At 41.0% G+C, this 12,031-nt stretch overlaps 1 protein-coding gene across 13 annotated transcripts in view; it reads left to right on the top strand.

Moving 5' to 3' along the window:
- Positions 1-12,031, top strand: part of nav2a (neuron navigator 2a) — a 213,885-nt gene that overhangs the window by 120,215 nt on the left and 81,639 nt on the right. For 12 of the 13 annotated variants that reach the window (XM_051379464.1, XM_051379457.1, XM_051379458.1 and 9 more), the window contains one exon: positions 9,274-9,391. In XM_051379464.1, the coding sequence (XP_051235424.1) occupies positions 9,274-9,391 (118 nt within the window). Of the gene's footprint in view, positions 1-2,179; positions 2,267-9,273; positions 9,392-12,031 lie in introns of those variants that run through there. The other variant, XM_051379465.1, reaches the window with a different exon arrangement.

Consider the following 12,031-nt stretch of genomic DNA (forward strand, 5'->3'; position numbering starts at 1 on the left):
TTGTGAACTACAACATTGGTAGTGAAAAAGCATGAAAGATGGATTTCTCTTGGTCCATCATCTTCTTCTATAGGTACCACACTCATGCAATGTAGATTGGTGCAGCACTGCAGAGATCATTTCAGTGGAGCGTTTTGCTTTGAGGTGATAAACTGAGATAATTCAATTTGGCTTTGCACACTCTGCAGCTTACTTTTGTTTTCTCCAAAGATCCTTCAGGCAGCTTTTTAAAGTGAAACTTTCCTCCTCCGTCCTCAATCCATCTTTAGCCAGGATGGTTCGCTTTGGCAGCACATCTCGTCACAGGTCATAGCTCAACCGCCTCAGGAAGTAAACAATATGCAGCAGCGTAAATGGCATTCATTTTTTTTAAAGTTTTAACATTAATAACAGAAATGAATGCATTTATTTTGATAGCAGTAGTTATAGTTTAAAATCCTTTAACAAGCTCATGATTTGCCTATAAGATATGATCACACAGAGGCGGTGCATGAAGAATTGGTTTGTTTACACTGAAGAGTCCAAAGAATTTTTTTCTACAAATGCATTGTTTAATTAATATAAACCATCTGAAACTATTTCCTACAGTAAGTAGATCATGCCGCTGTGTTTTTAAAGGTTGCCATGCCAGCATAAAATATCAAAGTGTCTCCCAAAGTGTTCTTTCCTTTTAACAAATCTTTATTTAAACACTATATGTCTTCGCTCCAATAAGACACATTCATGCTTAATTTTTAATTCTCTAACCCTCACTGCATACAGAGGGAGTACCCCTTTTTCCATTTTCACCCCTGCTGTTTAGAAAATCTGCACACACCACTGCTTGTCAGAGTCATTAAGTAGCAGAGAGAAATATGTTGTGAATGTTTTTCACATCTGCTTCACATCATATTTTTTACATGTTGGTACCAATGCACAAATGTGTGTGTCCTCGAGCAAAGCCACCAGTTTCTGAGTTTCTCCAGTGAAGCTGCTCTGAAGGCAGTTGAAACGCTGGGTTGTTCCAAATTTATGTCAGCATATGAATATAGAGCAGGACAGTGCCACTGTCAGCACATTACTTAGCTGGTTAAAGTATATAAGTATATAAGACAATAGCTGGTTTTCAAACAGTAATACAATCAAGATCGTAGACCTCCCATGTGAACTTGTGATTCATGTTGTGTCAGTGTGTGCGGGCGCCTGCTGTAATGTACAGCACCAGGTGTGTCAGAGGAAGAAGACACTGAAATGTTCTGTCAGTCAGTGTCAGGAGCTCTGTCACAGGAGAGGAGAGACATCCATCACATTTACACCATCTGTCCCAGACCCAGGGGGCAACTGTGAGCTGTTGGGCACTATGTGCACTAGAAAACGTGTGCCTTTTCTAGTTGCCTGGATGACCACATATTATGTTGAGTCAGTAAAGCACAAGACACAGTTTGGCTGAGGTAGATGCCATCACAGGTTGGCAATGCTACCTAGCAGGTGGACAGTATTAGAGGCTACAGTGGAAACATGTGACAACTGCAGTTTGGCTTAAGTGTACTATAGTGGGCCTGTGGAACAAGGTCATAAGAACCCCATAAGTATCTGAAACCTTGCCAATTAATAGAGTTAATGACAAAATGGTGATGGACGAAAATTATCTGTCACACATAACGTGTTAATAACTCAAATATGTTGTCTGCTTTACGTGCTTATCAAGATATGTAAGTGAGATTGAATAGAATTTGTTAAGCAAAGTGCCCAAAAATAAAATGTTCCATTTCAGTGTTTTCCCTACCAGCAACAGAAGAGGGAACTGAGTCAGGTTGCCTGACTCAGACAGATTGAATGACACCCAAAGAGAGGGAGAGAGGGGTTAAAACAGTGTCAGGATGTCTGAGGCTTCACTATGAACCAGTCTGAAGGGAGGAGAGAGAGAGAGAGAGAGAGAGAGAGAGAGAGAGAGAGAGAGAGAGAGGTAAGAGAGAAGTACATATAGAGGAGTAAAGTATGTCCTGTTCATACAGACGACAAGGCAAACAGACACACAGAGCTGTTACAGAGATGTGAGAGGGACAGGAGAGTCATCAAACAGTGTGGCTATATTTACTCGCTCCACTTCGTCTTTATGACAGAGCGCACTCTTCTTTTGGTCCTCTGGAAGTTTATGGACCTCTAGTTGTTCGCTTTGCCCCATTGGTTGTCTTTATCAAGGTGACGGGCTCACATGGCGGACTATGGTGGCCTCAGGGTCCCGGCCAGAAGCTACAGCCGCTTCTCCTGCGCAAACTACAAATTGGTAAGAAACCATAGTGGGGTTAACGTAGAGAAGGTTTTAGAGTTCATGGGCTATTGGGGTGTTATTAATGCATTTTCCTTCAGCAACTCACCTGTTGATGAACTAAGAACATTTTACTTGGCAGTAATTTGTTAATTTAAAAACCTGACAGCGAGTGAACAGGCAGTATAACATGGAGGAAATCATTTACAGGGAAGGAAGTGTTTGTATCCACCACAGACATTAACCGGAGGACTTGGGAGTTATGAGAGAAAGAGGTCAGCTTGAAATAGAAACGTCCGGGGTAGAGCCAGATCTGCAGGAGCCACCAGGAATTCTTTCAGAAGCCCACTGACGGAGGCAGGTAACACACTCTGTGAGTTGAGCGAATGAATGAGAGCTTACTGTTGGGATTTAGTGCTACCTCATAAACCCCTGGATGTCCTAAACATGGTCAGTGGAAGAGGCCTTCATCTTAGCTGGCTAAGCACCTCATGTTCAAAGGTAGATTTCCTTTGAAAAGGTAGAAGAAAGCATTGTTATCGGAGCATGTGTTTTGTAGACTCAGCACTCTGCTCAGTGCTATTACCTGAATTATAACAAGAGCTGTTTAAGTCCTGGCTCCCTATGAAAGCTTCTCGTGAGAGATAGCACTTTATAGCAGCTTTGGTCCTGCTGTGTTCTCTTTATAGTTCTTGTTCATGCCAGTAGATTAGTTCATAATAGCGTGTAAAGTGCAGCGCTTTTTAGGTTGCTTACTGAACCCTGAAAGTAATAAGGCTAATAGCCCTGAAGTTATCAACATAATTGTTTTGTGGAAAGCCCTACGCCATCAACGTATGTGAGAACTGTGCTTCAATGGACAGACCTGCGGTGCTGTGTGTTACTGTTGTCATGTGAAAATGTGTAAAGTGTAGGTGCTGCTTAAATTGCAAAGGAAAGACTAAATGGTCCTCATCAGGTTAAGAAAACTCACAAGCTATTAAAGAGTTTCACTGGAATATGGATATGGATATAAAATCACCTTCATCAAGCCAGAAATATACTGCTGTATTGCTGCTTCACATAACAAATTAGTGGCTCTTGTTTTTGTTATTTTCACCTAAATGAAGAGCTTAAGTGGTCTATGGGTTTAGATAATGGGTTCCTCCAGAGTTGTTCTGAGATTATTGCAAACCAAACGAACATTTGGAAAAGAAATTAGCCTATTTTTATGTTTATTTGCAGAACATTGTGGTAATATTAACACATTCATCTTTAAAAACCTACTGATCATCATAATATGTAGTATGCATCCTACTGAGAGTAAAAATGAGTCTAGGAATTGTTTGTGGGCATTTATGCAGCTGCTGGCATAGCTAACCATAAAGTTGAAAGCTCTTCTGTTAAACGTTTTCTTTTGAATTGACTCATTGACGCATGGTGCATGCTGTGTGGGCTGTCAACATCTCCATAAACCAAACACTGAGTTTTAGGGACAAGATTAGAAAATGGTTGGTTGGAGTTTGAAGAATGAAATGCTGCATGAGGAGACTAGAAAGTCTTGTTTGTGCAGATTGAGGCTCGCTATGTATTTGACTGAATAGGATTATTTTACATTGAAAACTGCTGGTGATTTGAGAAGATTTGTCAAGCATTCTTCCTGTAAGTTATCGCTTAACAAGTCAGTGTCAGTGCAAAGAACAACAGAGATTAAAAATCAGATAAATGCAAAACATAAACACACAAACACACGAAAGGTCACAAGAAGAACAAAAAGCACACCTGCTTACCTCCTTCTACTGTACAGTCAGCCTCCGTCATGATATGTCCTGACATTTGCTAAACTTACGCCTCTGCAGCTGCAGCTGAGCCATCCGGCCTAAACAGAAAACTCACTTTTCACTCTTCCCCTTCAACTCAAGGGCACTCGCCCAGTGTGATGCCCTGGCTGCCCTCACCCTCTCTCCGCCCAGGCTGACCCAGCGCTGCGGGGATGGTCTGTATGCGTCATGCCCTTCTGTAGGCATCGCACACCAGCCGGGTGACTCAGCAAACGGGGGCAGCAGGGTTGCTGGATGTGAAGCAGATTTTTGTGTTTGTGCGAGGAAAAAAAAAGATGCAGCTGTCTATATGAGTGACTCAACGCTGCTTGTCATGGGCTTTGAAGAACTGACTCTGTCATTTCTGAAGGCTTAAATTGGACATTATTATGTGAACATTCACTGAATGTGTCAGTGTGTGCTGGGCAATTGATGGTCGGTTGTTTTTAGGTTCTTGTTTTTAATCCAAATTCAGATGTTATGTCACAATGTCAGTTTGCTCTGCTGAACCTTAGCCCGCTGTTTGTACAGTGTTAGAGAGGGTAGGCTACTATAGGCTATTTTTTAAGTAACTTCTTAAGGTCCACACACTGAAAAACATAAATAACTATCTAAAAATCCCACCGTATAAATGAAACAAGAACAGGCAATCCTAACCAAACATCTATGTATGTATGTATGTATGTATGTATGTGTGTGTATATATATATATATATATATATATAGATAGAGAGAGAGAGAGAGAGAGAGAGAGAATGTATATATGTTTAACTTAGAGTAATGCACTACACTAAGTATTTGAAAAGTGAAATATTATTGTTTTGTGGCTCTGTAGTCAAGCACATTGCAACTGAAATGATGCTGCGATTATGATGGTAAAAGACTGACTTTGAGTTGAGGTATTTTACATCAATACTGGGTGAACAGTGTAGCTGTTGTAGTCCTGTCATTGTCCCGCACTTCTCTGGGGGCTTTGTAGTGAAGGCTACAGGTTCCATACTGGTCAATATACAGAAAAGTTGTGCTTTCAGATTTGTTTTGTGTGAATTTCAGAGCCAAAAGGATGTTTGTTAAGGTGACACATATGACATTTACCATATGGCCCTGACAGTATGAATGAGTCAGTGTCGTGTTGCTTTTTGATGGCGGGAATGTCCCTGACACCAATTTACAGCTCCTAAAAAAGACCCTCAATCCCGTGAGAAGAGTGTCGGGATTACTGGGAGTTTCTGGGAATCGAGGGATTTTCCCTCTTGGAAAATGTGTCTGTTGATCATCAGCCACATCAGACTCGTTAATACCCCTTAGTCAGTCACTGTTGACATATGGATGTGAGTGGAGTGGGTACTGGAGTTTAAGATTTTAATTGTATGCCATGGTGCACTGTATAATCATATTAACAGGGATATCTGTCATTTTTCAGAAGTGAGGCCTGGTCATTATTACGTCAGTGATTGAAACAGATCCCAGTATTCAATAAGCCAAATGCTGTTAGACCAACAAGAGGGTTAGAGTCTGCAGTAAGCACGGTTGTATGTATTTATTTACTTTTATTTTGTATGTACGAAACTACTTTATTTCTTTTCGCCATCACTGTAACTTTAAGCTATTATGGCAGTGCTTAAAGTTGCCTTTACAGTCTAAATTTAGCAGTGATTCCTGATTTAGATCAAGAAAAGAAGATCATTCATTAATGCCAACCTTTGATACGTGACAGGTTTTAAAACTCAATGCTTCAGACACATTTTATTTGGTACAATAGAACCATTGATGTTCAATGGCCTGAAATTAAACCTACTTATTTCTTACTTTGCATTGACTGACTGTGAGGTAATAATACTGACCACTTAGCCTGTACATCCCCCTCTTATCCAGTCAAGGAATTAATTAATTCTCATATGACGTTGATTCATTTCATCCTTCGTTTACAACCCTGTGGAGTTTTGATTAAATGTTCTATTCAATATGCAGAGTAGTTCCCTCTGGTGTAGAGACTGGGCTGGAGTGAGTGGAACCTCATTCCTTTCTGATAGATACTGACTCAATATGGAGTCAGTACTCCTCTTCACTGACCATGCAGCTTATTAAAAGGCCTCTCAGATCAAATGCCTGCTTCTCATCAGCCCCCCACCTCCTTTCAAGCAATTTTCAGGTCACGGAAGCTACAATAAAGTTGTGGTTAAACACACACGATCCAAATTCATGCGTTTGGGATGTTTCGATTATTAAAATAGTCTTTGATTTAAAGGCATCTGACTGATGTTGTAACGTTTGGTCTGTGGTGGGATGGACCTCAGTGCTAGTTATGTATCATTGGAGATTGTTCCATTAATAATGGTTACAAGTAATTCATTCCTTATGTTTATGTTCACACGCTAGGCATCTTGCTGCCACTTAAATGTCGCTCAAGTATCGGCTGCCACTTCAGTATTGATGGTTTGGCCCCTGGGGCCAGGAAAATCAGACAATGGACACATTAATCCTTATCAGATTGTTTTGGCTAACATGTTAGCTAACAATTGTCTAACACACTCAGAGACTACAGATATTCATATGGAGTCGTGCTTCAGTTCAGCTGATGAATGTAAGTTCAGTATTTACTTTCCCATTGTCTCTGTTCTAGTCTATACCAACCCATGAGACAGCTACTGGCTCCTCGCTGCTAGATGCCAACAGTCTGCCTGCTGTTGGGGTGCTGGGCGGGTATGGGTTATCAGGGCGGGTTTGCTGCTGGAAACGAGGTTGCCAAGAGAGGTGAGAGGTGACCATAGAGTAAATCTGTGGTAGAAACCAAAACAATGAGCTAAAATAAGCTGTAAAGGTCAGTAGAGCTACAGTGACCAATTGCCCACCAGATTCCTGTGGTCATTGCAAAATAAGTCTCCAGATCACAGTGCTAAAATACATCATCCCTGTATGTTTCCTTTACAGACCTGAACTTAAAACACCTTATATGTCATATTTAAACAGTTTTGGCTCAGAGGAAGACATCAGAGACACAAAATGTGTTTTGAAAAGTTTCATTTTCCTGACTTAAAAGCAACCTGTTGTAACATGCCCACTTCCCCTTTTTTCTTTCTTCTCACAACCTCAACATACCCCCCTGCTCGCCCTCAGGCTGTTTGACCCCCCTGCAGGTTTCTAGCTCTGTGAATGACAGCTACCCATTTCACCTCGATTTTAATTACACTCCAACCCCTCAATTTACCTGCCCGAAACTACTTCAAAGAAAGCTTAGACAGACACAAAAGCTCCTGAACACTGCACTTCCTTTTCTCCATGACCAGCTGAGAGTGTGAATTGAAAGTATAGAGCCTAATCCTGATGCTTTAAGGCTTTTTTAGCTCCGCATGTCACTCAAGAGTCTGTTTATAACTGTGCATTTGTGTTTAAGTACACAGCCTCTGTTATTTAAACGTCGCTCAGAGGCTCTTTGTGTTTAATGTGCAGTCGTGTACTCTCATAAACCTTTTGCATGTGAGCTTGTGCATGAAGATGAGTGTATGTACGTGTGTGTGTGTGTGTGTGTGTGTGTGTGTGTGTGTGTGTGTGTGTGTGTGTGTGTGTGTGTGTGTGTGTGGTGTGTGTGTGTGTGTGTGTGTGCCTTTTGAAGTGCTCACACCTGTTGTAAGCCATCATGAGAGTAATGATTCATCCGATGAGTTGCGTGGCAGAAAAAAGCTCCAGGTCTGTTTACAGTGCGAACACAAAGAAACCAGGGTCACAGGCGTGTCACACACCTCGCCATGCATGTTGTGTGTCCATGTTTGACCTTAACAATGCTGTGCACTCATTCGGTACTAATACATGCACTTGAATTTCACTGTAGTGAGAGAAAGGCAGAATTTCTTGAAAAAGTTTACATGCACAAAGCAAGTTACTGCGAGAAAGTAGGTTACACAGGAAATCGGACAACAACTTTTTATTAAATCTATTCATTATTATGATCATAAATGAATTATTTAGGATTAATTGAATTAATCCATCATGACACTGGCTTGATGAGCAGGAACACCTAAATCAGAGAGACTGACTGAAATGTGATGTGCATTGTTTTTGGAAATATGACTCATGATCTATAGTCTCTCGAAGTGTATGATTCAACTTTTGCCTATGGTCTAGTGTTAAAAAAGCACACAAAAATTGCAATAAATCTTATTATTGAATTGCAATATTTAAGAATCACAATAGACAAATCGGCACCCAAGTTTTGTGATAGTACAGAAGAAGGAGAGCCAGCCCTATTACAAGCTCGAAACCTGTTAACACATGTGCTGGGCCAAGAAATGTGCTTTCTCTAGGAGAAATATTGCTGGGAAATCAGATTTCTTGTTTACATGACACTGAAGGAATCAGATTACTGTAGAAAGCCGACAGTAACCTGGTCACTTAAACATATTGACTGTCTTTGTCATCTTTTTCGCCAGACTGGCACAACTGTTTTTGTGTTTCTGTGAAAACGAGAGAGAAACACGGAGGGAGGGGTGCCTTTATTTAGCCAAGCTTTCACACGTTTCTGATCCCTGTGGGGGGGAAACTGTTCTGAAGTTACACTTGTTAAACAGAGTCTCTGCAGTTTACAGACAAGCTTAGTGATGCTGTAAATCAAGATAGATTCAGGAGGTATCAGTTCTTCAAAAAAAGCTTCTTCTTCTTTATTAGGAATAATGTTCTGTGCCACTTGTCTTCAACCTTTGTGTGCCTTTTTTTAAATATTTTTTTACCTCACCAGAAATAGAAACTCACTTCTCTTGATGAGAGTGAGAGGGAGTAAAAGAGAGAGAGTTTGGCAACTAATTATGAAGGAAGCTATTCAGATTATTCAGATGCTTGCTCTGCCCCCTTCCTCTCCTCCCCCCAGGCAGTGAAGGGTCTTTTCTGTCCCCAGAGAGTGATGTCAGCATGGCCCATTGAAAACAGCCGCCGTGCGCTCTGAGATGAATGCCCTGGCTGAGCACAATGGCCCCAATTTGAATACCACGCGGATATATGCCAGATCGGAGCCCCAACAAAAGAAAGAGGGCTACTCTGCTCCCTTTCAACCATGTTGTTATTTTATTAGAGTCGTAAATTTGCTCCAACCATTTATACCTTTTGTAGTTTTCAAGTGTTTATGGAGTTTGAAACACGTGGACGACCTGACGGGGGTTGCCCCTATTTTGGATTGGATTTTATTTTTGTTGGCTCATAACTGAATGCCGTGGTTGTGTTTGTGTCTGACCGCAGATCTACACGGACTGGGCCAACCACTACCTTGCCAAGTCAGGACACAAGCGTCTGATCAAGGACCTGCAAACAGACGTCACAGACGGAGTGCTGCTGGCTGAGATCATTCAGGTCGTAGGTAAGGAAAACACACATTTGATTCCAAAATCTGCAAAAGGAAGCCAGCTCTGATCATGTGGTGGCTGAATAAAATGTGAAACACGTCACTGGTTACTTTTAAAGATATGACTGACCTTTACCAAAGAAATAGTTGCAGTCTTTTACAAAAGAAGGACAGCATCATGAACTAACAAGCTTTTAATTTAGTTGATGTAACAGAACAAATGCCTTTTAGCTCTATTATCTGGTGTAGTAGTGTCAATTTCAGGATGAGTCATGCAAAGAGTTTATTTATTGTGCAACTGAATAGACTGTGCTGATAGAGTCGGGACAAAACATTATGGTAGATAATGAAAGAGATCATGAGTGAACTTGAATAAGTCGGATGCTTGTTTGCTCCAAAAACGTTCTAATCCCACTCAGAAGCAAAACATGTTTGTTACAATTTCAATTCTTACTCAAAGTTAGTGACTAACAGAAATGAAATGAAACAAACTGCTGAGAGGATAGAAGCATGTACTACTATATAATAAGTTGTTAATGTGTCAATCAACTTTTCAGGACCTAATGATGCAAATCTCATTGTCCAATTGACCAACATGTATTTTATCCAAACAAATAAACAAAACATTTCTGTGTCATTACCCTGAATTGAATAGGAAAGTTTGTAATTCTTCAACAGAAGTTAAATGCTCCAATGTGTTCACATGACAGCAGGACTGTGAAGACATTCAACCTGGTTGCGGCTGTTAAAGTGGGCTGCTCCTATGTGTGTTTGACCCCCCCTCACACTCATCTGTGTCATCATAAGTCTTGTCATTTCGTCTGGCCGTCCTCAGCCTGTCATTTCATCTGCCGACAGCCCCGAGGCTGACACAGGCTCCGACACCAGCTGACCGGTGACTCAGCATGTCACTGACAGTCTGTGCTCCCAGCTCTTCCCTCTCGTCTCTGACCCAGATTTATACTTCTTGTGCTTCGTACAGCTTAATCTGAACAGAGAAGAGTCTCACTGTTCTTAGACTGTAGCTGTTGCATGTGATTCGTTTTTTGAGAGTTAGATCCGGCGAGCAGGCATCAGAGGGCGTTTTATACACTGTATGTGAAATGTATTTACATCACATTCTTGAGCTCATACCTTTTCACACTGGCTCCATATTCCAGGGGTGTAGTTGCTTCAACTACAGCCATAGTCAATCCTGCACACCTGGATGAGGACTGTAGAGTAGCTGAGATTGTTGTAAGTGGAATACAATGGAGCTTTTCTTAAAACTGGAACTAAACATTATGTTAGTGTATTATTTAACCGGTAATTAATAAAAAAGCTTAGATTGAACTTAATTTGCTCTTTTGATATTGTGATGTTTGAATGGATGCTGAACAGGAGCTGTAAAGAAGTGGACAGGAAGATTGAAATCCACCTGCAAAGTATCAATAATCTGCTGATTGTTTTCTGGTTCATTTTGTGCTTAAATATGGATCCATATTGAAGCAGTCTGTCTGGCTGGCTTGTGTTCCTCCAGTCATTGATTTTTCTTATCACCAGTACAGAACCTGAACCTCCTCCTGGCCCACAGACTTTGTTTGGGGATCAGGAACTAAAATTTAAATCTGCTTTAACAGTCAAAATGGAGTTCCCTTAAAAGGTTTCTGCATTCCTGAAAATGTACCTGTGTTCCTGAAAAAAAGTTCCCGCGGTCTGAACGTGTCACCACGTCATCGCCTCAGCCAGTGCCATTTCTATTCTCACAACTTCAAGCCTACATGCAATATATACACTCTGACAGCTGACCTCTGCTGCTCTGCTCTCACATTGAAACAACACGCACCAAAGCGATTCATTCACCTGTTCTGCCCTGCTGCCTTCTGTCCGCTGGGAAAACCTCACACCACACAATCGCTGGTGAAACTGGAGCAGCCTGCTGGGGTAGGAGGCGGCTCATACTGGGACCGAATGTGTCCCGTTTAGCTATTTGACCAACTCCCGCTCAAGGTCAGCATTTTGGTATTTTGGTACACCTCCATATCGAGGTCATCTTCAAAGTTCTTATGAACTGTCCTTGAGGCGACCGTGAGGATCATCTTTCAGCAAGTGTCAACCTGATCTGTGACCTTCCAAGATATTTAGCTTTGTCCTCAGCTCCCAATCTTGGGAAAATGTGTCTGGTTGTTGCTTTTTTTTATTTTGGGAACATTTATTTTGTAAGTGTGTATCTCAAAATCACAGAGTCTCTTGTGGGTGTCAGCACACAAACCAGAGCCAACAGTAGCAGTGTTAAATCACTGATCATTTGACATGTTTGTTTAAGTATGGGATACTGTTTGACATGTTTTTGCCAATATACTCATCATGATGACGCATTTATTTTAAAGAATAGAGTTTGATGGAGATTAACGTTTTTTTCCCCACATTATTTTGCTGATGTTCCAGTAAATAGACAGGGACATGTTGTTTATACAGCATAGAGAAAGTGGCTACAACTACCTATCAGCTTTTCTTACAATTTTTGATTGAGTCAAGCAAACCAAATAAAGTCAGACGTTATTTTTCAGAAGAAAAACAAAGTGAACGCATCTACCCTTCAATTGGCTATTGCTGCATCTTATTACTGGTAATTTGAGTTACTATTTTCAGTTTAAATCAAGAAAATCAGTTGTT

Source organism: Dicentrarchus labrax, unplaced genomic scaffold (genome assembly GCF_905237075.1).
Source record: "Dicentrarchus labrax unplaced genomic scaffold, dlabrax2021, whole genome shotgun sequence".
Taxonomy (NCBI): Eukaryota; Metazoa; Chordata; class Actinopteri; family Moronidae; genus Dicentrarchus; species Dicentrarchus labrax.